The 26,804-nt window shown below is 44.0% G+C and overlaps 1 protein-coding gene across 2 annotated transcripts in view; it reads left to right on the plus strand.

Annotated features, from left to right (window-relative positions):
* The window catches only part of C7H10orf143 (chromosome 7 C10orf143 homolog), a 40,443-nt gene extending 17,927 nt beyond the window's left edge, over nt 1–22,516 (plus strand). For both annotated transcript variants that reach the window (XM_029610000.1, XM_029609999.1), the window contains 4 exons: nt 1,624–1,735; nt 8,315–8,482; nt 8,598–8,663; nt 21,599–22,516. In XM_029610000.1, the coding sequence (XP_029465860.1) occupies nt 1,676–1,735; nt 8,315–8,482; nt 8,598–8,663; nt 21,599–21,640 (336 nt within the window). In that variant the 5' untranslated portion in view covers nt 1,624–1,675 and the 3' untranslated portion in view covers nt 21,641–22,516. The remainder of the gene's footprint in view (nt 1–1,623; nt 1,736–8,314; nt 8,483–8,597; nt 8,664–21,598) is intronic.
* Nucleotides 22,517–26,804: the final 4,288 nt, after the last annotated feature.

A 26,804-nucleotide genomic window follows, 5' to 3' on the forward strand; every position in this document is an offset into this window, starting at 1 on the left:
GTGATGGGACTAAATTTTAGCTGCTGAGTGAACATATTCAGGGTTCTTTGGCTAAACGTACGTGCATTAGTCTGGTGGGAAAAACCATTGGCCTAACTTTATCCAGGTAAACTTAGACATAACTTTATCTGCATATATTCAGTCTGGGTAAGTCCTGCTGAATATCTGCAATGTTACATGCTTAAATTCACCCGGAAAAATATGCCACTTGCCAGCTCTTTGAAAATTGGTCTACCAGTATTTTATGAGATTAGTCGCAGATCTCACCATAAACCCATTCCTGGACAGCCCAATTCTGATATTGTTTTTGCTTCCTTTATCTCCCTTGGAAGGATACTCCATGAATACACCACCCTTTCTGTGAAGAAATATTTTGTGTTATTAATCCAGAGCCCACCCACTTTGAGCCTTTTATCATGACTTTTTGTTTTAGAATATTCTTTCCACAGAAAAAATGTTTGCTTTTTGTGCAATTTTTGTACCTTTCAGGTATTTGAATGTCTCTTATCCTACCTCTCCTCTCCTCTCTTCTCCATTAGGACATACCTATTTAGCTCCTTGTCTCATTCCATAAGGACATTTGGTACAGATTCTGCAGCATTTTCGTAGTTCTTCTCTGGACTGCCTCTATTCTATATTGCCTCCAGCACAGAACACAGTAGTTTTCACTATCTCCCTCCTTTCAGCTCTCCAATTCCCTTACTGCTCTCTTTCTCTCTCCAGTTGTCTCGTTCTCTCCACTAATTCAACAGTCCCTTTCTCAATACCCCTCCCTTCCAGCCCTCCTTCAATTCCTCCAATTTTCCTCTTTTCAGTTTTTCTTCTCTCCTTCTCTCCTTCTCCTCCAACTCTTCCTTCTTTCCAGCTTCTCCAGCCTTTACTTCCCTATAGATTTCTATCCCTCAAGTTTCACCTCCCTTCCATCTCCCTACCTGCAGCTGCCCTTCCAGCTTTTCTCCCCCCCCCCCCCACCCCCAATTTGCTTGTAGCAGCATTGGAAGAGGAAGATGAAGCAGGAGCAGGAACAAATACTGCAAGGGTGGTTGCAAAACGGGGATGTAGTGAATAAGTGCACCTCTGTGTCCCTCCCCTACTGTACTAACCCATGTGCTTTCTGTTTAGACTGAAAATGAGAGGGGAGGAGTGGTGGGAAGGTGGGGGTGCGATGTCCATGGTGAATGTAAGTTGTGAGTGTTCAGTCACTTTACCCCCAAGCTGTATTTGAATTTGTAGCACTTTGTTCTTGCTCCTGCTTCCCATTCCTCCTTTCTGAGCTTCTGCAGTCCAGTTGGGGAGAGGAAGTGCTAGAGGGGCAGTGGAGATGAGGACAGGGAACAACAGGGCTTGGCCCCTCCCAAAAAGGCTCTAGTTCAGAGCTTCCCAAACCTGTCCTAGGACCCCACAGCCAGTCAGGTTTTCAGGATATCCACAATGAATATGCATGAAATACATTTGCATATCATGGAGCTCAACATATGCAAATTAATCAGATGCATATTCATTGGGATATCCTGAAAACCTGACTGGCTGTTGGGTCCCCAGGACAGGTTTGGGAAGCCCTGCTCTAGTTCCATCTTTATCTAGCACTACATATACTAATTTTATGATGTTATCTTTCTTAAGGTTTTGGAACAAGATCTGCAATGTACAGAAGAGTATTAAATGCTGTTTCATAATGGATTTCATTGCACTGCGTAAACGTCAACAGCTAGAGGATGCAGGGCATCCCAACAATGTAGGTACTCCAATGACACTTCTTCAGATGCCTCCTTTGTCTAGTTTTGCTATATATGTTTATTCTCTTTTGGCTTGTCTCTGTCTGAGCTTCCTCAAGAACAGCTGCCATCATGCCAGGAAATTTTGTGCATGTACATCAAAATAAAATTGGTGTAAATGCATGTCAGGCAAAGGAAACACAAGTCATAAAAGATTTGGTAACAAGTTTTCCCAAACATTGGGCTCAGTTCCCTCACTGTATTTTGAGACTCCACTTGGCAAATAGTAGTAGATATTCTGAGACTGTCGAACACTGACTATGATAGAAGGATTCATTTGGGGCAGATGGACATCAATACAGCAGGGTTTTGAAAAGTTATTATTATTTATTGGACTTTATATACCTTTCGTAACAAGTTATCCAGGTGGTTTATGCAATAGAACATCCATAAAATGAGAAAAAGTTAAAACAAGCAATTTGGGACATACAGGAAGAGGAACTACATAGTTGGTCTCTTAAAGTCCTCCATACTGCCCCTAAAGCAGTGCACAAAGAATGATTCACCCACAACGAGAATGTAATTCACCTTTTGGAGCCTCCACCTCAAATATATTTTCTACAGCTCAGAGCAAAATCTCTCTTTTTGCACACAATTCCCATTATCTTTTTTTTTTTTTTTCATTTATTATTTATTAATTTTACAACTTTCGTACAAAGCATCCACTTTGCGCAGAAACATGGTATTGAAATAAAAATATTCACAAAGAAATTATACACTAAATAGTAACAAAGCCATGCCCATTAGACCACTAGCCTTGGGGGACAGAGATCAAAAAGTAGGAGATATCGAGGAAACTCTCATTTAAGTTGAAAAGACATAGTTTACAAGCACTTTCTATTACATTTATAGGATGATATACAAAAAATGTTAGATATTACTAACTTGAATCATAGCCTTCTTTGAGTCTATAAAGCTTTTAAGTTGTTCAGATGTAAAAAATACATAACTATTTCTATTGTACTTAACTATACATTTACATGGAAATCTTAGAAAGAAGGTTGCTCCAATAGCTAATGTATCCTGACATAAAGCAAGAAATCCCTTCCTTCTTTCCTGGGTAGACTTTGTTAAGTCTTGAAAGATCCTAATTTTTTACCCCGTAAAAATACATTTGATATCCTAAAATAACCTTTATCACAGTACTAAGATCTTTTTCATTATATAGAGATATTATCAGGGTAGACCTCTCAGATATTTCCAAAATAGATGACTAAATATTTAGACAAATTATTTATATCAACATTAGGATTTTGAACTTGAACTTTAGAGCAAGAAGGTAAAAAATACACCTTATCCAGAGGGGGAGCAGTTTCATTTGTATATTCCAAAATTTCCAGAAAATATTTTCTGATGGTAACTCTAGGAATCTCTCCTACCACCCCCGGAAAATTCAAAACTCGCAAGTTCAAATGCCTTAGATTATTTTCTATAAATTCCACTTTCCTGCTTAAAGCAGAAACGTCCTGAATAATCGTAGATTGAACATTTTCCATGTGCTTTATTCCTACTTCAGCATTCTTGATCTTATCAAAAAGTTCTTTTCTTTGAGTATCATTATATTTGACCACAATATCTACTTGTTGTGTCAATGAATTTATCTTCAAGGAACATTCTTAAAACGCTTTCCCCAAAGTCGACATCAATTCCCATAGAGACTCTAAAGTAACTACAGATGGCTTTTCCAAGCAAACTGAAGATAGAATTACAGGCAAACTCTCACCTCCATTTGCAGTCTAAGTAGTCACAACCGCCGGTGCTGGTGTATTGGCGTCCTCACCCTCTAACGAGGGATAGGCGAGTACGGGCATGTCCAAAAATGCTGTTCCCTCGACCTCCAACTGTTGCGCGTCCCGTCGGCACTCAGCCCGGGCATGCTCACCTCTCCAGCTCCTCCAAGGGTCCCAGGTCATCCTCTCCTGCAGTGGTGGCAAGCACAGCTAGGCCTCAGCGTCCCGCAGCGGCAGTCGCTGGGCCTTCATCTTCCAGCCAGGCCTCGCGGTGGGGCTCAGCGTCCTCCGTGGAGTCGGCCCCGCCCCCAGGCGTGTGTGTGTGCAGACCGCCCAGCACCTTAAAAGGCCAGGGGCAGATCCCAGCTCCGCGGCACGCCCTGATTGATCACACTATAACAGGAAGCTCCTACCCTCACTTCCTTGCCTTGGCAATCAGGTCGATCACCTAGTGATTTCTAGTGTGCGTTCCAGTCTGTGTTCCAGTCTCGTTCAAGCCTTGTTCCAGTTTTGTTCCAGTCCTGTTTCAGTCTCGTTCCAGTCCTGTTCCAGCGTCCTTCTGTTCCAGCATCCTTCTGTCTCCTCGTCTCCCCAGGTAGTACCTCTCGGACTGTCTTCTCAGTACTGACCTTGGCTTGTTCCTGACTATGATTGACCGCTGCCTACCCTGACCTTCTGCCTGTTTCTACGACCACGTCTGCACGCTGCCTGGAACAGACCTCTGCCTGATTACCGACCACGTCTGCACGCTGCCTGGAACTGACCTCTGCCTGATTACCGACCACATCTACTGTCTCCTGGAACCTAACCTCTGCTTTGGCTGACTACCCTCGGACTGACTACTGGTATTTGACCCTTGCTTTGCCTGACTATCCACGGACTGATTATTGGCTCTGACCCTCGCATTGGCTGACCACGCTTCCTTGTATCTGGCCTTGATCCTTGCTATACATTCAGAGACTCTCTTCTGGCCTTCTCAGGCATCTGGCCTGAATATCAACCACGCACCCTTGATCGTGGTGGTCACACCTCTGAACTTTCTATCTAGGAGATCCTGCTAGGCCCATCTAAGACCAGGTGGTCCAGGTACCCAAGGGCTCAACCCGTGAGTTTCCCCGGGTTGCTAGTGGCGAAGCTTCAGCTAGCCTCTGTCTCCTATTGTGCTCCACCTCCTGGTGGCAGGCACTCTCTGGGTCCGACCAGGGTGCCTACCAATCCTGCACTAGGCCTGTTTCTTGAGGGGAGTGAAACATCTTTGTCCTCCCTTGCGGTTACCGATACCCTTGTGGAGTCTTAATCTAGTTTTGGACTTTTTGGCTGGTCCTACGTTTTGACCGATGTGCTCCCTTTCCTTGCGTTTACTGACCTTGAAAATGGTGTTTCTGGTGGTGATATGTTCCGCACGTTGAATTTCCAAGCTGCAGGCCTTGTCTTGTCGGGAACCATTCCTTTGGGTGTGATTCAACTGCGTACTGTTCCTTCTTTCTTACCTAAGGTGGTCTTAGATTTTCACTTGAATCAGTCCATTTCCTTGCCTTCTCTGGATTAGGAAAGAGATGCAGAGAGGAATATCACCTGTTGTGTCCCTTGGATGTTAAGAGACATAACCTGAAGTATCTGGAGGTTTCTAAGCTTTTCTGAAAGTCAGATCACCTGTTTGTCCTTCATGGTGGAGGTAAACAGGGCAAACCGGCCTTGCGGGCTACAATAGCTCACTGGATTAAGGAGGTAATCACGGCCGTATATGTGGCCGCTGAAAATGCATTGCTTGAACAGGTTAGGGCTCATTCCCTAGGGCTCAGGCAGTGTCATGGGCGGAGGTTAGATTGTTGTCCCCCGTTGACATTTGCCAAGCTGCAATGTGGGCCTCCTTACACACCTTTTCCAGGTATTATCATCTGGATGTGCAGACCTGGGAGAACGCAGCCTTACAGGCAGTTTTGACTGGACCGCAAGCAGCCTTCCATCCTATCCAGGAATAGCTTTGGTACATCCCATTGGTCCTGAACCTATCTGTCTATGTGCTAGGAAATGAGAAATTACTACTTACTTGATAATTTCCTTTCACTTAATATAGACAGATGGGTTCAGCTTCTCACCCTTGGCTGCCGTATGTTTCTGTTATAATCCTCCTGGGTGACTACGTGTTCCAGGGGTTACTGGTAAGTGTTCCTCCAGTCCCTAGACTTGTGTTAATGTACTTCTTGTCTGAGCTCAGTGTTTCATGTTGGCTAGTATTGAAATGGTTATGTTTTTTCAATCAATTTTTATCTAGTCTGTCCACAGTTGTTTTTGAAGAGAATACTGGCAGGCTGATGTCACGGCAGGGGTATATATACTGTGACGTCAGTTTGCTCAGTCTCCATCTGCTGGCAGAGGTGCATAACCCACGGGTCCTGAACCCTTATGTCTATATTAAGTAAAAGGAAATCATTAGGTAAGTGATCATTTCTCATTTTTCCCTGTATGTATCATCTTGCATTTGTCCACATTATATTTCATTTGCCATATGGATGCCCAATCTTCCAGTCTTGCAAGGTCCTCCTGCAATTTATCACCAGATCAGCACCTTGCAGCACCAAGATACAATATGTGCAATCTTACATAGCTCTTTCTTCCTAGCTACAGCATGAACCCCAGAGTATGGTAATTAATGGGCATCATGCAGGATATGGATAGCCAGACCACACTTTGTGCAACACACATTGGGGTAGATTTTTAAATGTGCGCGCGCTACCCAACGTGCACACATGTACGCCCGATTTTATAACATGCATGCGCATGTTATAAAATCGGGGGTCAGTGCGCGCAAGGGGGTGCACCGAGTTGCGCTGCCTTCCCCCATTCCCTCCCCCTAGCCTGACCTTCCCACCCCTTCCCCTAATCTTTCCCCCCTAGCCCTGCTCTAACCACCCCCCCCCGACCTTTGTCTTACCTTTTGCGCCTGCCTCTGGGCACGCCGGCAGCCTGCCGGCACGTGATCCTCCAACACAGCGGCAATGGCCACTGTGTCGGAGGCCTCTGGCCCCGCCCCGCCCCTGGACCGCCCCTTTAGTAAAGCCCCGGGACTTACACGCATCCCAGGGCTTTACTCATGTCGCCGGGCCTTTTTAAAATTACGCACAGCACCTCCTTTTCTTCCCCCTTTTGAGTCTCCTTTGAGTCTTTTCAACCTCTGTCTTACCCCAGGTTGAGTGAGACAGGGTCGGTGTGCACTGAGTACTGAATATGACTCACTGAGTTTTGGGAACAGCAGCAGTGGAGGACCACTGGCAGCCACATATGACAGACAAGGTAACTAACCAAGCCAGTTGCCCACACTATACCAATTTCTCTCTTCTCCTGTACTTGTGTATACAAGAGGCTGATCCATTGTGATGAGTGTTGTGAATGAGCTAGTTGACAAGCTAGGAGTTAGCAATCTGATGTAAATCTGCTGTTAGACTGCGGAGTTAACAATCTGTTGTAATGGTTCCTAAGGAGGAGGAGTCAGCAATCTTGTAGTGTCTCTTGCTAAGGAGTAGCAATCTGTAATGAATCTGATATAGTTGTGGGTGGATCCCTGGGCCGGTGGCAGATGACTACTCCCCCGGGAGGATATCCTGAGAGGGACCACCGGCTAGGCTTGAGTATGGAGACAGACACATATTAGTTCTTTTATTAGACAGGTTTTTGAAACCACCAGAGGTGGCAGTAGTGAGCTGATATGCCCAGCAGGGCTGTAGTCCCTCAGGTACTGGAACCGCGATCCAGGATGGCTGAGCTGTTGAGAAACTGTAGAAAGTGAGTAGGCAGAGTAGGCAGAGTTCATGAACAGAACTAGATGACAAAACTCACATAAGGTCTCAAGGAAGCTCAGGAGCTGGAAAGGTTTAGGCTCTCGAGGAGTGAGTACCTGGTTCCAGGGAAAGCTCTGAGAGAGCGGTGGTAACTCACAATTGTTTTTAGCAGCGATAGCTTCCAAGCAGTAAAGAATCTTCGGAATGTCCAGGAATATGGGCCCTCGAGGAGCGAGTACCGGTTCCTATCTGTAATCTGAAAGTAAAGAAAGGAGCGAGGCCCCCGAGGAGCGGGTACCCCTGGTAAGTCCGAGGAGGCAGAGTAGCTTGGGAGACGTAGCCGAAGCAATCCCCTTGCTAACTCAGTTAGATAGTGAAATAGGCAACATGGCGGATCTGCAACGTCGAGCCGGTCCGGGGACGCCGGAGAGAGACGGCATGGAAACGCCGCAGCAGCCAGCCATCTATCAGACCCAGAGGGAGTCGCCACAGAGGTAAAGAGGGCAGAGTGAGGGAGTCGAGCAGCGACGGATGCAACAATGAGTTCATGTGTGTCTCCTCTTCTCTTTGTTTTAAAATTTGGAAGAGAGACTTGTGGGCCTTTCAATGCTTCCATAGCTCTTTTTTTGGTTATATGAATCCTCTGCATATCCGCATTGCCTGCTTCATGAAGGCTGATGTTAATATAGGTATGCCTTGTGCTTAAAAATGTTGGGAAACATTGTATATGATTATCTCCTTCTTTCCTGTGAAACTGGATATGCTTTGTTGAATATCTCAGAATGTTTGATAGCAGAGTCCGTCATAAAAGAATATTAACATATGATACTTTATTCTGTTTCATATAATTATCTCTTTATACATTTAAAACTTTTTTTTTCTATTTCTTTTTCAAAGAAATGAACAAGTTTTGCTTTTATTGTTGAATCTTTTTTTGCATCCATTTATATTCTGGCGTTAATTTTTGTTCTGACTTGGCTTTGTTTATTTTCCCATTCTATAATTGTCCAACATGCTTTATATTTTACAGAAACGGATTTGCAAAGGTTTAGAAACTCTTCCAAATGGCAATAGTATTGTAAAACACCAGTTAAATGAATACCATATTCACAATTGGGATATGCAACATTTTCCTCAACAATCTGTTTCTTCAAATAATGGTATTCCAGAACACATGAGAGGGAACCAAAATTATGGGGTATGTTTACTTTATTAACATGGCTCAGTTGAAAATATTGAAAGTAAAAATAATCGTAAAATGTCAAATACTTCCTTCTTGAGGTAAAGTTTTATATCTTTAATTTCTTCAATAGATTTTTCAAAACCAAGAAAGCAGAGGTCTTGTCCAGCCTTGCCCAAGATGTATTGCTGGTGAATCTGTAAGTATATTAACCTTCCTACTGTGACATAAAAGATGGACTTGTTCTTAAATATTGGATCCATAAAACACAAAGTTAATAAAACCTGCAATTACATTTCTCAAGAATACGGCATGTAAATAAAAAAAAAAAAGAGATTGATTTAGCTTTTTCTTGGTATGCTACCAGAATGCAAACCAATATGTCTCCAGCTTTAGGATGGAAATTTAGGGTTTGAAAAGAACAATTTTTCAAATTCATTTTAAAAGCAGAGTTTATTGAAGTAACAAAACAGCACTGTAGCCCAGTTTTACTGGATAGAGAATTCCACTTTTTTCTCTTCCATAGCTGATGAAAGCAGTGAGGACACGATAAAATCACACCAGTTCCAAACTTGAACCCTTGAATATTGCACATATATCTTAACAGATTTGTGTTGTTCAGCATAGTTGAGAAAATGTAATACTTAAAACATGAACTTGACCAAACAAGCATTGAAATCTGTTAGAAAATAAGGTTGCTCAAGATAATTATAAAATAACTTTACAATGGCTGAAGTTCTCTGGATATTTTATTTAGTAAGCACCTTTAGCCAATAAATTGCTACTGTCTTTTTTTTTTTTTTTACTTTTAATTTCACATCATATTCACAAGATTTTGCAAATCAAGAAAACTTTGAGAGATGAAAAAGGAAAAAAAGAAATATATTTATTACAACAAAGATATTAAAAAATCATCATTAATCAATAAGAAATTCCACATGTTATAATTAGAAGCCGAGCCCACGATAATTGGGGGGGGGGGGTGCAAAAGATGGTATCAATAAAAATATAAAAGAAACAAACCATATCACAAAATATAACAAAAAAGGGCACCAAATTTATCTTTCTGAACTCGGCCCTAATAAACCACTTGCAATGACAATAGAAATTTTAAACCACAGTTATTTTATCTTATAGAAAATGCTCACTTCAGTTTCTTTTTACCAAGAATGTTTCTGTCAAAAAATTACTGAAGACCCCTGGTAATAAATCCCAGTTTGCCAAGAACTCTTTTTGACAGAACAAAATCCAAGCATTCTTACTCAAGCCAAAAAGCTACTTTTGCATGCTGGCTATGCATTTTCCCTTCTTTCAGATACTATTGGTTTGTAGCAAGGAGAAAAGTGTGGGCTTTACACCCTCTCAAGATCAAGCTGATGAATAGCTAGCTGGACTTCTGATGTGGAGTTCTCTCTCAGATTCCTATATGCATGATCCAAATAATCCTATGAGGTAGATTTTAAGAGCTGCACACATGTAAACGCAGTTGCCAGCGTGCTCACAAGGACACGTCGATTTTAAAACATATGCCGCATATGCATGTGTTTTTTTAAATTGGCTATCGGCGCGTACACGTGTGCAAGATTTCATATTTATGCACACATGTGCGCGCAAATGCCGCCTTTCTCACATAAGTTCATTCCCAGTTTTCTCAGTTAACCAATCTGCATTCCTAACCCCCACTATTACTTTGCCTACCTTTTACCCTGTTAGGCCAGACCCCTTAAACCATGCTAAGTAGCCTATTTCTTTTTATTTTATGACTTACACGCTGTCCATAGCAGAAGTAAAGTTACGCGATAGGGGACCCCGGCGCGCGCTGGTGCATATAAATCGATACATGCTGAAATCATGCCTCAGTCCTGGCCGGAGCAGACTGGGAAGGAACTGGGAATGGGCCGATCATGTCGCCGTGCGTTTTTTAAAAAAATCACCCCCCCCCCCCCCCCCCCTTGCACTCGCGAGTCGCAACCCTCCCGCAAATGCTAGCGCTGATATCAAATTGGACGCACATGTGAGCGTGGGTATTGTATTTTATAACATGTGCACTGCAACGCGCACATGTTTTAAAATCACGTCCATATGCGCGCACCGGGAACCACAAACACATGGACACGTGCACAGCCTTTAAAATCTACCTCTATATTTATAAGCAAAAGCAGAAAGAACAGCATAGAGGCCGCTTAGTTCACCAGTCTCACAACAGTTCAATATATGCAGTTCTTGCTTAGGCTGGCTTCCTAAGTTCTCTCTAGAGTCTCCACAACCTACTGGGCCATGCCTTCTTATCCAAGGCTGCAGGGATCTTCCTTGGCCCAGAATCCCTTGCTGGGTTGGCTTTTAAGAAGAACTGGCTAGATAGCTGTGGCCGGTCCTTTAAGGTATTCTGAGGGATTTTGTTATACACTCCCTCACAGGGAGAAAGATCCCTAAGGTGGTACATTTGGGACATGGCAGCTAGGCTGGGTGACAGAAAGATCCCCATGGCAGATAGGCAGAGTATCATAAATACAGTGCCTCCCCCTCCCAAGCTAGGCAGGGTGGTAAAAACAGCTCCAAAAGTGGTACATTTGGGGCATGGCAGCTAGGCTGAGTGGCAGAAAGATCCCCTAGGGCAGAGCTTTCCAAACTTTTCATGTTGGTGACACACTTTTTAGACAAACATAATTTCGGGACACAGTAATTCAGTCTACTAGTAAACCAGAGGTTAAAGGTTAAACGAACGAAACATATTTCAACAATTTATGTATGTTTCCTTAAATATATACATAAATAAAATGTTTCACGACACAACCTATCTCATGAAAACCTTAAATTTATATTAAAAATATATATTCCAAGATTCATGTTATTGTTATAATTTATGAGAAACAATAATAAAACAAATTGTCTGTCCCCCACACACTCATCTCTCTCCTCCCCCCAGCACATGTCTGTACCCCACACACTCATATCTCTCCCCCTCAAGCACATGTCTGACCCCCACACACTCATTTCCCTCCCCCCAGCACATGTCTGTACCCCACACACTCATATCTCTCCCCCTCAAGCACATGTCTGTCCCCCCAGCACGTTTGCCCACCACTCACTCATCTCTCTCCCCCCAGCACATGTCTGGCCCCCACACTCATGTACCTCGTCTTTTTGATTGTTGCCAGTTAAGTGCTTCACTCCCTTCCATGATCACCAGACACTGCTGCTTGCAGTCAGTACTCTTCATGGCCAGGCCTCATCGGCAGCAGCAGCCAATGCAAGGATGGCTGGGCTCGTTCCACCCACCAAGCCCCCCCCCAAAAAACGCGATTGACAGCAAAAATCACCCAATAATAAGCAACCTATAAACTGAAAAAAAAAAGTGAATCTCTAGAAAAAAAAAAGCCCAAACTCGCATCAGAGTTGACCAGGCTTGCGCGACACACCTGCACACTGCAGGCGACACACTAACGTGTCCCGACACACAGTTTGGAAAGCTCTGCCCTAGGGGCTTGGCAGCTAGGCAGAGTGGCAGCAAGACCTCCAAGGTGCTTTCAGTCATCATGCCACTTGCATGAAAATTCTGGAAAGTCCAGTCAAAGGCAGATTGATTTTCAAAAAGACCACTTTTTCCATCAACTCTGATACCAGCATTTAATGATGAGGGCTCACAATATCCCCTGCTGTTGAGAAGGTATGTTTACTATACACTAGACAGGTGGCTATGTGCTGGAGTTTCGCAGTGTTCCTTGGGACGTGTTCATTGTGTCTCCCTGCAACTCTCCACAGAAGAGACAGGCAGTGGAATGTACGTTGTCAAGACTCCTCAGTCTGCGGGCTGTAGTTCCAGTGCCCACGTCTCAAGAAAATACTAGCTGATATTCCATTAATTTCATTGTGCCCAAAAATGAGGGCTCTTTTAACCCCATTGTGGATCTCAAGGGGGTTAACCATCATTAGCGTGTTACTCATTTTCACATGGAACCCTTGCGCTCAGTGATAATGGCAGTACAGTCGGGGGAGTTTCTGACATCTCTGGATTTGTCTGAGGCATATCTGCATATTCCCATCCAGCTAGAGCTTCAATGATTTCTGCATTTTGCAGTTTTGGGGCGTCAGTATCAGTTTCAAGCAGTACATTTTGATTTGGCTACCATACCCAGACCTTTTTCCAAGGTTATTGTGGTAGTGGCGGCAGAGTTGAGAGAGGATGGAATCCTGATACACCCATACTTGGACAACTGGCTGATTCAGGCCAAGAGTCTGGAAGAGAGCCTCCGGGTTTCGCTCAAGGTGATCTCCTTGTTGCAGGAGCTAGGTTGGGTGGTGAACCTGACCAAGCGCAATCTTCAGCCATTACAGTTGCTAGAGTATCTCGTGTTTGATTCAACACTAAACAGGACAGGATGTTTCTGCCGGAGGGCAGTATTCAGAAGCTGATGGCGCAGGTGCATCTATTGATGAGCACAATGCGCACGACAGTGTGGTCCTATCTGCAGGTGCTTGGATTAATGGCGGTGACCTTGGAGATGGTGCCGTGGGCAAGAGTGCATATGCATCCTCTTCAGCTCACTCTGCTGTCTTGTTGGAGCACACAGTCTCAGAACTATTTGATTTGGATTCACCTACCAATGGAGGTCTTCACTCACCTGCAGTGGTGATTAAAAGCAGATCATCTAAGAAAGGGGGTTTCCCTAAGATCACTGAACTGGCCAGTTCTCACAACAGATGTGTTCTTCCAAGGTTGGGGAGTTCACTGTCAGGAGATGTCAGAACAAGGGCGCTGGAGTACAGAAAAGTCTCTCTGGAACATCAATCGGCTGGAAGCCCGCATGGTCATGTTTGCAGTGCGGCGACTGATTGCAGGGTCGAGCAGACCGGATAATGTCGGACAATGCAATGACAGTGGCTTACATCAATCAGCAGGAAGGAACTAAGCCAGCAAGTGTCACAGGAAATTGCCCAACTTATGGAATGGGCAGAAGTGCATCTTCAGGAGATCTCAGCCTTGCACATTGCAGGAAAAGACGATGTAAGAGCCGACTTTCTCAATAGAGTCTGGATCCAGGAGAATGGGAATTGTCAAACGAGGCATTTCAGCTCTGTGTCATCCAGGTCCCACCAGTATACCATCAAGGAGAGCTAAGAGAGCATAGCGTTAGGGCTGGTCTTTCTGCGCTAATAAAATACACACTACTCCCTCTCTGCCTTAGCTAGTTTCACCTATATATGACTATAGCACTAATTGTACAGGTTGGAGATAATCTGCCTACTAAACATAGTCCTGGAAGGCACTTTGTAATTGAGGGCTAACACATGCAGCAGATGCTTAAAGCCTTCTTTCTCCACTACCTGCAGAGGTTGGTCATCCAGGGCAATCATTTCCCCAATTGATTTTGTTACTACTTTCGATGCTTCCTGCCTCTTGCTTTGGGGCAGTAATATAGAACACCACCCCGTCTCCTCTACAGTGGGTTGCTGGTGCAGATGCTTGAAGGGGGCTGCTAGCCTGCTACATGACTGATTGAAGGGGCTATGGGATCATCTGGGGGAAGATTCTTCTCCTTTTTAACCCTTTTCCTCTGACCTTTGCTATGAGTGGCAGAGGGTATCCCCAGGCTAGTACTACCACACTCGCCTGATGCCAATGCTAGCAGGTGCTGCTTCTATAGCTGATGCTGCATACCAGTATTAATCAGATGCCCAAGTATCTTTCCTTGACTGATGGCCTTAATGCAGTGAATACACTGAGAAAAACAAGGATCTTCCCTCAGTTTAAAGTGATTCCAGATAGGGGATGTATTGTACAATCTCTTCTCTGCATCCTTTGGTGCTTCTTCTGGCACTATAGTTGATGTTGAGGGTATACCATGAGGCAAAATACTAGGGGCATCATTCACATGCTCTACCTGTACTACTTGCTCTTCCTGGGGGTTGCTCTCAACACTGTCAGTGTCATTTGTCTCCCTCATTACCTCTCTGGAGGCTTAGACACTATTGACTAAACCTCCTGAATTTTCTTCAGACACCAGCTCTTCAATTTATGATTCAGGGAATCCCAGACAAGATTGTTCCTCAGAATCAGTTGTTGAAAATAGTACCTCCATTGCCTCAGAAGCAATAATCACAAAGAAGTATGCTGCTAGTTTTGAGTGTTGCACGTTTGCTGCCCCTGCTCTACTCATGCCTGTCTCGGATGGCTCTCCTGCCTTCTGCTCCTGCTGCAAATCAAGAGAGAGAGGGGAACAGGCAGTAGTGGCAGATGCCCTCCAAATTTCAATTTCTTCTATCTTGATCTGGCTTCTACATCTGCAGCTAAAAATGTCTTGTTTGTTTTAGGGCAGGACTGCCTTTTTTCTCACTGCTGCTAGAACTGCTGGTACCTTGCACAGGTTGGACTAGTTCTGCAGCAAATCCTCTATCCTTGCCATTCCTTCCTCTGTCCTTTCCTCACTGTGGCATGATGGAATTTGAAGTGCCTACAGGAGGTTTTGCTATCACAAAATAATGTATTGATGCTGTACCACCATTCACAGTACCTCTCTAGTGTGTGCAAAAACATGTGTCACACTTACACACACACACACACACACACACATACATATGTAGTGCACTGCTAACTGACTCCTTTTGCACACACACAAAAAAAACCTGTTAGAAACAGAGCCAATAAGGCTAGCAAAGCTGTTCTCTTCAATCTATCTGCAGATAAGCTCACTGCACTACTATATCAGCTAGAGAAAAAAAAAATCCCTTGTACTGCTTCAATCTCCACTCCATTTCTATCCTACTCTTAGTGTGCACAGAACACAGAACCATTGCATCTCTGTTTCTGTCACAGTGAGAGACCACTTATTGTAGCAGAGAAGATTAGAAAGAGCCTTTATCAGTGCCAAAACCTACTTTTTTAGAATTTTTTAAAAAATTCTTAATTTATGTAAAGGGATCCTTCTCTGCAAACTTCCAGAGTACAAATAGTTTCTTACACATGTTCCGACCTTTCAGTGGGAGGATGTCAACATCATTTGATCCAGATAGTAGCTATAGGCTAGTTAAACAGATGTTTCACTGTGATTTGTCCTCCACTTGGTCACCTTGCCATTTGGTTCCACTTCAGCTCCCAGTAGGCTGTGATGTTACACAGGAAAGAGTTGGTTGCTAAGGTTAACAGTTAGACCTTACAGCTGTTTGTTTGCTCAGCACAGCCATAGACTTGAATGGGAAACCAAAAGGTGAGACATATTTCTGTTTACATTTGTGGGTACCCTCCATTCGTTTTGGCAGTCCGCAAATGAAACAAAAATGGACTCGCTGGTTATATTTTACCCATTCATTTCAAATGAATGCACATCCCTACAATCTAATGACACACCAGGCCAAGAGGTAGCCAAGGTGGTACCAACAACCTACAGTTCCCCAGAAATCAAATGGATTGGTGCTATCAGGTTGGCAGTGGCCAAGTTCTGTGCAGCAAGACCATGAGGACCTTGCTGGACAGTCAACAGCCTCACTAATTTTGATAGCAGTTTATTACAAACTTTAATGGTAAAATGTGGGAGGGAATAGGTGCTGGATTAAGTATGGGAACTTGCATGTTCATCTATCCAGGATGTTACAGAATCAAAGAAGAAGACAACAAAACTCACTTGGATAAGAAGTAATATCCTATGTCATCAAACGTCTATGGCTGGCACCTCCGATATGGTTTTACCATTATGTACAGGAATAACTGGACAGACAGGATGGGCAGGTGATCTTTTTCTGCTGTCTTCTACTATGTTCCTAAGCCTTAAGTGCAATACAGTTTTTATTCTGCCAACAAATAGGTGTGGTTAAGCAATAAAATATCCAGAGATGTTGCATTAAACATAGCACTTGAAAGGATGTTAATTTCATTCTTTAATTATTTAAGGTACTGACTGTACAGCAATGACTACAAATGACTTATCACAAGAATACTGTGATATTGTTTTAATTGTCTCATTTGTGCCACTCTGTCATTGTTGTCTAATAATGTCACTAAGATTTACTAAACATTTTTGGCATAGAAATCAATATGTGAAGAACTCCTTAGTACATCTGGCCCCTAGCTCTCAAATCTGGTTGACGAATGAGTTAAAGGATTTATTTATGATAATCCATTTCATATCATCTCAACAAATATGACCATCATTCACTCCTACTGGATGACTACTATGGCAGCTGATCATGATGAAATTACAGAGTCCTGTAGTCATCTGGAAAAGCTTATGGACACTGTGCCAAAATATGATGTTCTACTAATCATGTTAGAGTGTATAAATCTCATTATCCAATGTTCGGGCCCAGTTTGTGTTTCAGTTGTAGGTTGGGTGTTTTTTATCATTGTTTTTTTGCCTTTGGGCAAATACCAACTGATGAGCCTTAAAGAAATTTTATGCCACTGTTGTAACCTCAGAAAACTGTGCTTATTAGCACAGCATCTCACAGGACAAAATTTACTTTGTTTTTGCCCCTTGCTGCTTCTCTGACAGGGAGAAGTTGGAGTAGCAGTGGGAGGTAGAGATGAAAGTAGTTTGTTTTTGAGTGAAACATCTGGCTACTAAACACTAAATTCCAAAATTATAACATGATCCTATAGTAGTATTGTTTTAGGGTGATTCTTTCATTTGCGCCTTCTTCAGCCTACAACTTTGTTCATCCTCTGGCAAAAATGAGTGAGTATGCATTTGTCTGGATAACTGAAAATTCCAACTTACATTTTACCAGGCATAAACGTGTAACAGACATGCTTGCATAGATTACAAAAGCCTGTATTAATTCTATGCAATCAGCTAATCTTCACCAAAATTTTCTCTCAAGAACAACTGCTAATAAAAGAGCAAATATCTGGCTTCTTTCTTGTTAAACTGTGGTCTTTTACCCAACTTATTATGCAGTCATCTTACCCTCTGCTTGTTCTTGTCCTAACAATTCATATGATGAGAACTTTAAAGGACTCTGCTTCATTGGCACAAGGCCAGTGTTAATCCTTTGATCATACAGTGGAAATGATCCTAGAATCTCGTGCACTGTTATAATAGAAGAGGAGGGGTAGGTAGTGATGTTTTAAATGCAACTTAAATAAGATCAATAAATGAGCACAGCCTAATTATAGTTTTTGTGATAATATGAATCTAGAGGGATTTTATCTAAGTGGGCTGGCTGAAATCTCTGCCTGGGGAGGTATGTTCTGTATTTAAAAAATTATCTTCTACTGCTCATTGCAACTATGCAAGCACGAAATAGAATCTTGTTATGACAAAGGAAGTAATTTTCAAAGGAGTTACACGTGTAAATATAACATATTTTAGTAGCAATTTTCAAAGGACATTTACTCGAGTAACATGCACTTTATCGAGTAAACCCTATGGCCAATTCAATAGCATATGGTGTAGCAATTTTCTAAAGCACACTTACCCTGGTAAAGTTCATTTCCCTGTATGTACCCGGATCAGTCTAGACTGTGGGTTGAGCCTCCTGTCCAGCAGATGGAGACAGACAAAAACTGAAAGGGTATCCTATATCTGGACAGAGCCTACCCTGCATCCCTTCAGTATTTGTCTGTCTCCAGCAGATGCAGGCAGCTGAACCTGCGGCTCCCTTCCTTTTCTCAATTTCTTTCTGCCTGTGAGATTGTTCCTTCTCCTGTGTTGTCTATCAGATCAAGCAAGTATTACCTTATTTCTGTACATAAAAAAAAAAGTAAAAATTCAAAACTCCTGCTTTGGGAGACAGCTCTGTCTCCCCGCTCTTAGGGGATCCTAGGGGGGGTTTGCCCCTTGTTATACAGCCTAGGACCCCTTTTTCCAGTGACCTGCTTGTCTGCTGGGGCGATACTGGTGGTCCAGTCACTCCCCCTCCTTGTCTGTGCTGCCTTACAGGATTTAACAGGGAAGCTCAATTCCCCTGCCTTCATTTAAGTTTACAAAAAAAAAAGGCAAGATACAAGCAAATTCAGCAACTTTTGTGCATGGATAGCAGCACAGCAGGGTTCGTTCTCCTGCCTCTGCTGCTGGGGCAGCACAACTCAGCTGATTCTCCCTCCCACGGCTTTTCTAACCTGCCTTCATGTCCCGATCCAATGGCTGTCTAGCCTGCGATTTGGCTGTCCTGCGACAGGCTCTGCTCTCACTGTTTGCCGGAGGGGAGGGCCCCTCCGTGGCTGCAAATAAATCGGCGGCCCGGGCTCGTCCCCCCAAACGCATGACTAGGCCGTCCTCTTCTCAGAAAACCGCGGGAACGGCGGACATTTTGGAGGCGGGTTTTTCTTCAGATTCTAGTCTGCAGGGCTCAGGAGAGCCAGATTTAACTGTTTCACTGCCGGATTTAAGCCCAGTTAGAGCCCCGGAGGAGGATTTTGATGCTTCTCCCTCTCCCCCTCCCCCCTCCGTGCCCGGGAAATCCAGACCTTGTTTTTCCACAGAATTTGTGCTGTTAATGCACAAATCATATCTAGCTAGTTTGCAGGAACAGGATGACCCTTTGCCAGGTCCCTCCCCAGCCAAGATCCCTCGGGTGCCTGCTCCACAGCCCCCTCCCATTCCGGATGTGCAGGGCTCGGTCAGGGTCAGGGTGGTGCCGGGCCCTTCGCGCCCCCCCCCCCCCTCCACCGGACCCCCCACAGCCGGTTGCAGCCCCTGATCCCGATCAGGACTGACTTTCTCCCGTGTCCTCCACTCGAGGGTGATGATCCGCGTGTTCTCCATTTGCTCCAAAGGGAAGAGCTGAATCCCCTCATTCCCTTTATTTTACAGGAACTGGGAATTGATGTGCCACCTGACGATACTGTTTCAGCCACTATGCCAGCTAACGTGGACCCAGTCCTGGCGGGACTTAGGGCTCCTCCACTTATGTTCCCGTTCCATCCTGTGCACAAGCTGCTGCTCCTTCGGGAATGGGAGTCCCCCGAGGCGGGGCTCAGAGTAGGGAGAGCAATAGACAAGCTCTATCCCCTCCCTGATGAATGCTTGGACATGCTTAAAGTTCCCAAGGTGGATTCTTCAGTCTCCATTGTCACCAAGCACACCACCAACCCAGTGGTGGGAGCCACGGCGTTGAAAAATGTTCAGGACCGCAAACTCGAGCTTTATCTCAAGCGCATCTTTGAAGTCTTGGCCTTAGGAGTCCGGACGGCAATCTGCAGTAGTGTCATGCAGCGGGCAAACCTCAGGTGGGTTCAACAATTGCTCAGCACCCAGGACCTCCCGTCTGCAGAGGCGGAGCAGGCAGAAAGGCTAGAGGCGGCAGTGGCGTATGGGGCTGATGCCTTTTACGATTTGCTCCAAGTGCAGGCCAAGGCTATGGTTTCTGTGGTGTCAGCCAGATGCCTCCTCTGGCTCCAAAATTGGGTAGAGGATTCCTCTTCCAAGTCGCAGTTGGGCACACTTCCTTTCAAGGGTAAGTTGCTTTTTGGTGAGGACCTTGAACAGCTTATTAAATCCTTGGGAGACAACAAGGTTCATAAGCTGCCAGAGGACCGCCCGAAACAGTCCAAGTCTTTCTTCCCTTCGCGCTCTCGTTTTCGGGGGCAATGGCGGTATAATAGCAGAGCACGGGGATCTGTTCTGAGAGGTACCTCCTTCAGATCCCAGTCCTGGTTTCATTCCTTTCGTGGCCGCCGTCCCTTCCGGGATGGCAACCAACAGCACTCCACCACCAAGTCCTCGCCCCAATGAGATGCGGCCAGCCCATTCCTCCGTTCCAAACTTAGGTGGACGGCTGTCCCTGTTTCTCGAAGAATGGGTCAAGATTACTATGGATCAGTGGGTCCTAGAGGTGATAGAGAAAGGTTACGCATTAGAATTTGCTCGGGACCTACTGAACCTTCACATAATTTCTCCCTGCGGCAGCTGGAAGCGGCCACCGGTTGACCAGACCCTTGGCAGGCTACAAGCACTCGCTGCCATAGTTCCAGTCCCAGTGGAGGAACAAGGGTCCGGCCAGTATTCCATCTACTTCGTTGTTCCCAAAAAGGATGGGTCCTTCCGGCCGATCTTGGATCTCAAGAGAGTCAACCGGGCTCTCAGGGTTCCCCATTTTCGAATGGAGACCCTGAGGGCTGTGATTGCGGCGGTTCGCGCAGGCAAATTACTGGCCTCGCTCGACGTAACGGAGGCTTATCTGCACATACTGATACGCCATGACCATCAGAAGTATCTCAGGTTCAATATTCTGGGACAACACTTCCAGTTCTGGTTGCTTCCATTTGGCCTCGCCACAGCACCACGCACTTTTACCAAGGTCATGGTGGTAGTGGCGGCCTCTCTCCGTCAGAAAGGAGTTCTGGTCCACCCTTACCTGGATGACTGGCTCATCCCGGCCATGTCGGAGACTCTCTGCAGGGTGGCTGTCGACAGAGTCTTGGCCTTCCTGACCTCACTTGGGTGGATAATCAACTTCTCCAAGAGCAGTCTACAGCCATCCCAGATCCTGGAATTGCTGGGAGCACGATTCAACACCCGAGTCGGAAAGGTGTTCCTCCCAAACACTCGGGCCCTCAAACTCAGGTATTCATAAAACACCAGAAAAACACTTCTAAGTACCCTCTCACCTCTCCTTTGCTTACCCCTGGATCCTCCACTTTCTTTTGTGCCTATTCCATGCTAACAATGCCTCAGTTGCACCAATGTTTTGTATTTAATTAAGTCAGAAAAGGTACCCAACAATAGTACCTGTGCCGCAAAAACACCAATAAATTAAACACAGATTTTTGGTGTCCTCCACAAATCCCTAATTAGCTAGAAAATAAACACCTACATATTACAAGTCATAAACATCTAATATCAGAAGCCCTATTTATATGCAAAAGAATTGTGAGGATTTGGTATTTATCTTTACTTTTTTTTTTTTAATGAAATGAGACTTTGTCTTTTGCTTTATGCACTCACATGCTTTGTAACTTCCCAGTGTTTTGTTTTAGGAGAAATCATTACTAAGGACTCTATTTGCCAACTTTAAACTGTTCTGAGAAAATTTCAGAGCAAGCTTGACTTTGCATTTTAAACTACCGTTTGATAGTGAATTTGATCTTTTTCATAGCCAATAATTTTAAATCTGCACTACACAAACTGAGACCTTTCTTAATTTATGTCAGCATGACATCATATTGTTTTATAAAATGTCAACCTTCTTTTATTTTAGGGTCACTTTAACCATATTATGGACTTCCAGAAGATGGGATAAATGCTTTGCAAGACCCACAACCGTGAACAAGTATTGAGATTATAATACCTGTTCAAGTGACTTTATAGAAGTTTTTTTTCTGTTCTGCAAGGTATTTTATTATTACAACATCACAGTGTTAACCTGGCCAGAAGCTCTTGGATTTCACCTCAGACTGATTTGTTGATTTTTTTTTTCCTCTACTAACCATTTTTAAAACTAATGCTGTAAAAGTGGACAGAATAAGAAACGGAAAGCAAAGTTAGTAAAAAGTGAAGAATGCAATGTACTTGAATGCGTAGGGGGTAATATTCAGGCTTCACAGGCAGCTTGCAGGACTAGCCTAATGGTTAGGGCAATGGACTGAAAACCAGGGTTCTAATTCCCGTGCCTTCACTGATACTCCTTCTGACCTTGCACAAGTCACTTTATCTCAGGTATCCACTTAGATTGTAAGCTCTTTTGAGAAGGGATTTGTTAGTACATGAATTCTAAAAAAAATACCTTGGGAAGGTAGGCTAAAAATCTTACAATTATTACTTTGTATCCACAGGTCTGGAACCTCATTTAAAAGGAAACTCATAGAGTTTCCCTGGGAAAATGTAGGTGGCATATGCACTGTAGGTACATTTCTACATGCACACTTTCAACCTACATGGGAGCAGAGGCAAAATTTATGCCACAAAGTACTTTTAAAATGACATCACTGCACTTAAATTCCCTTCCCCAACCTAACCTTGTCCATGTTTTCATGCGAGCAAAAGTAGCACACATGCTTTTTAGAGATGTGCATTCGTTTTTGCCGAATTGGAAAATTGCAACGAAATTGTCCAATTCGGCATGTTTCAGGGAGCCCGAAAAAAATCAGGATTTTCCCATTTTTTTGCAAAAATTCGTTTTTCCGATTAGTGCGCACTAACGGGAGTCAGTGCGCGCTAACTCCCCGTTAGTGCGCACTAACAAAAACTAACAAAAAGTAACAAAATCTAACGTTTTTTGTTAGTGCGCACTAACGGGGAGTTAGCGCGCACGAATGGGGAGTTAGCGCGCACTAACTAAAAATTGATTTTTCGCGAAAAAAAAGACCCGAACTGAAAAAAAACGACATTTTCCATGACGGCCGAAAAACGAAGAACGACATGAACACAAAAAACGATGCACATCTCTAATTTTACCTGCACTTGGAGGAGCAGGGCGATTTTCAAAGTGGCTTCTTACGTGGGTAAACTCACTTTAAAAATTTTGTATATTGCCCCTTAAAATACTTAAATATTATTTGACTTGTAAGACAATTGCTCAAAACCCACTGTGCTGGTCTCTTGTCCAGTGCATTTTTTTTATGACTGCAGCCTGTTCTAGGGAGAACACTGATGTTTGTTTGCTTCCTTGTTCCGTCCTCCTTTCCCCAAACTATTGAAACACACTTTTCAACACAATAGGGTAGATTTTCCACATAAGTGCACCGTATCCATGTGCACATGCTGATTTTCTACCATGCGCTCTGGATTTTATAATCCGCGCGCGTATGTGCAGCAGCACATGCGCAAGGGGGGGGGATTTTTGCAATTTCTGCGCGGCAACACTCCCCAGTCCTAAACCCTACCTTTTTTCTCTTTTCTTCTTTGTTTTGCAACTCACTTCAGCTCCCGAGCTGAAGTGAGTTGCGCGCGCCGGCAGCTGGAACAGCGAACAATGACGCTGTCCCAGCTCGCCACCCCCGTCCCTCCCCACCCAAAACATGCCCCCCACCCCCGTCCCGCCCCTTGCAAGAAGCCCGGCACTTGTGCGTGTACCGGCCTTTACACGCATGGCCGGGCCTTGTGGAAAACTGGCTCGGCGCGCGTAAAGGCCGGGATTTACGCTTGCAGCCGGTGGGAAATCTACCCAAATGTTTTTTTCCTAGATACTTTAAAAAGTATTTTTTGTCTTCTACTTTGATAACTATGTACATTTTACATACAGTTTCCATTCTAAGGCATTTATTATTTACTAACTTCAATAGATTCCCATCTGCAGGTACTTTGAATGTTACTCTGGCATCACAATGATGAACATTAATTGGTGGGAATTATAATTGGGGTCAGTTAAGCCTAGAGCCAGAGTAGGACAGCTTTATTTCACATATAACCTTAGCTAGAGAGAAAGAGTCCAGTTTGAATGTTTATACTTGTTTGAAAGGGAGCATTTTTAAAGTTAATTTAAAGATGCAAAGTAATGTGATATTATAAAAATGTGCCAGGCAACAATGGTTGCAGCTGGGTATCATCAAAAAGAGAGTGCACAGTCTGCAGGTAGTTTTATATCTGTGAACCTGGTAGGCAATTTTCAAAGAACACTACACCCTGGTTTTCCTTTGAATATTTGATTAGATGGGTACTGTGTGACAAAAGTACCTGTGGAGTTTGCACCTCATTTTCTGTAGGAAGAAAATGTTGAAAATTCCATTCTATACATGTACTTTACTTCTCTCTGACTGTCCCTTTTAAATGCGATTAAAAATATGGACCTTATGGATCCCTTGTGTGCATTTTAGCCAATTTGATGAGGGTGGTTTTACCTAGGTAAAATTGTTTTGAAAATTGTCCTTATAATCATCCATCAACCCATGATATATTATGCGTATAAGGCCTTTCAGTTTACCTTTTACAATAGTACAGTGAAGCTCTTATGTCCACAGCTGTTGGCATAAGATTCTGTATGCATAAAAGTTGTTGTGCAAAACTCCAGAGCCTTATAAATGATGGAGTATTTGGAGATAGTTGGTTCATGGCATTTTTGTTTCCTTATATTGCAAATATATATATATATTCAGATTACTCACTGGGTAAGCAACTATCCCATAAAATTGAACTCCTCTTCACTGTACTGTATTCCTGTATGCTTTTTTTGCACACCTGCAAATAATTAGAGGTCTGCATACATTGTATATAACTATGGGCCCAGTTTTGTTAACTTCAGATACTCTTTTAATGTGAGATTTGGCTGCTGTTTTATTGGGGATTATTTTTAAATATTCATTCTCATTCTGTGCGTGTGCCTATATTTCTTTTTTAGCAATTTTTCTGCTCTTGCAAATTTGCGGATGATACAAAATTATTCAGAGTAGTTAAATCACAAGCAGATTGTGATACATTACAGGAGGAACTTGCAAGACTGGAAGATTGGGCATCCAAATGGCAGATGAAATTTAATGTGGACAAGTGCAAGATGTTGCATATAGGGAAAAATAATCCTTGCTGTAGTTAAAAGATGTTAGGTTCCATATTAGGAGCTACCACCCAGGAAAAAGATCTAGGCATCATAGTGGATAATACTTTAAAATTGTCAGCTCAGTGTGCTGCAGCAGTCAAAAAAACAAACAGAATGTTAGGAATTATTAGCAAGGGAATGGTTAATAAAATGGAAAATGTCATAATGCTTCTGTATTGCTCCATGGTGAGAACGCACCTTGAATACTGTGTACAGTTCTGGTCACCGCATCTCAAAAAAAATATAGTTGCGATGGAGAAGGTACAGAGAAGGGCAGCCAAAATGATAAAGGGGATGGAACAGCTCCCCTATGAGGAAAGACTGAAGAGGTTAGGGCTGTTCAGCTTGGAGAAGAGACGGTTGAGGGGGGATATGATAGAGGTCTTTAAGATCATGAGAAGTCTTGAATGAGTAGATGTGAATCGGTTATTTACACTTTCGGATAATAGAAGGACTAGAGGGCATTCCATGAAGTTAGCAAGAAGCACATTTAAGACTAATCGGAGAAAATTCTTTCACTCAAGCACAATTAAGCTCTGGAATTTGTTGCCAGAGGATGTGGTTAGTGCAGTTAGTGTAGCTGGGTTCAAAAAAGGTTTGGATAAGTTCTTGGAGGAGAAGTCCATTAACAGCTATTAATCAAGTTTACTTAGGAATAGCTACTGCTATTAATTGCATCAGTAGCATGGGATCTTCTTAGTGTTTGGGTAATTGCCTGGTTCTTGTGGCCTGGTTTGGCCTGTGTTGGAAACAGGATGCTGGGCTTGATGGACCCTTGGTCTGACCCAGCATGGCAATTTGTTATGTTCTTATGTGAGACAGGGAAAGCTAGTAACTTTGTGGTTAACGCAATGGTCTGGAAACCAGGAGACCAGAGTTCAAGTCCTGCTTCTTACACTGATGGCTTGTTGTTACCTTGGGCAAGTCTCTTTGTCTCCTATTGCCTCAGATATGTACTTAGATTGTAAGTTCTTTGGGTCAGCGACTCATTGTATCTGCATATAATTTGTTGTAAAATAGCCCAGTTTAGAGCAGGGGTGGGCAAACTGTGGCCTGCGGACCAAATCCAGTCCATCACAAATTTTATCCAACCCACCTCTCCATTAAAAAATAACATTATGGCAGACAAGAAGAGGGCCTATCCTGCACCACGGCGCTGTGAAATGATGTGCTGGCGAGGTTCCCAATCCCCACCAACAAGAAGAGGAGCTGTGCAGTGCTGTGACATGCTGATAAGATTTCCAATCCCTGCCAGGAAAAAGAGGAGCAGCATGGTGGAGACACGTGCTGGTGGGGTTCCCCGCCCCTACCAGCAAGAGCAGGCCTTGTGTGGTGGTAGGTCTGATGTTAACCAACCAGCTGGCTTCCAGCACCCAACCGGCAGGAAGATCACAATGCCCCCAGCAGGAAGGGTGAGTCACATGGTGGTAAGGGGAGGGGGTGAGGGTGGGAGTTACTGAGGAGAGACAAGGGAAGGGAATGAAAGGAGGAAGGGAGAGAGAAAGGAAGGGAATGAAATGGGGAGGGAGAGTGACTGACAAGGAAGGGAGTGAGTGGGGAAGGGCATCTGACAAAGGGCGTGGGAAGAAGGGAGGGAGACTGACAGAGGGAGGATAGTGGAGGGAGTAGGGGAAGGAGCCTGACAGAGGGAAGTTGGGGTAGGAATCTGACTGAGAGGGAAGGGGTAAGAATGAGGTAAGGGAAGGGGATAGAATGGATGGGTGAGTGAGTGAGTGACAGAGGGGAGGGAAGGGAGGGAGGGGTGAGTGACACAGAGAAGGGAGTGAGGGGTGAATGACGTGGAAGGAAAGAGGGTGAGTGAGGGGATTGAGTGTGAGGATGAGTGACTGAGAGGGGAGAGAAGAGGTAAATGACTGAGAGGATGAGTTGAGGGGAGGGGTGAATACTGAAAGGCGAGAGAGAGGGAATGGGGAGG

Source organism: Rhinatrema bivittatum, chromosome 7 (assembly GCF_901001135.1).
Source record: "Rhinatrema bivittatum chromosome 7, aRhiBiv1.1, whole genome shotgun sequence".
Lineage (NCBI taxonomy): Eukaryota > Metazoa > Chordata > Amphibia > Gymnophiona > Rhinatrematidae > Rhinatrema > Rhinatrema bivittatum.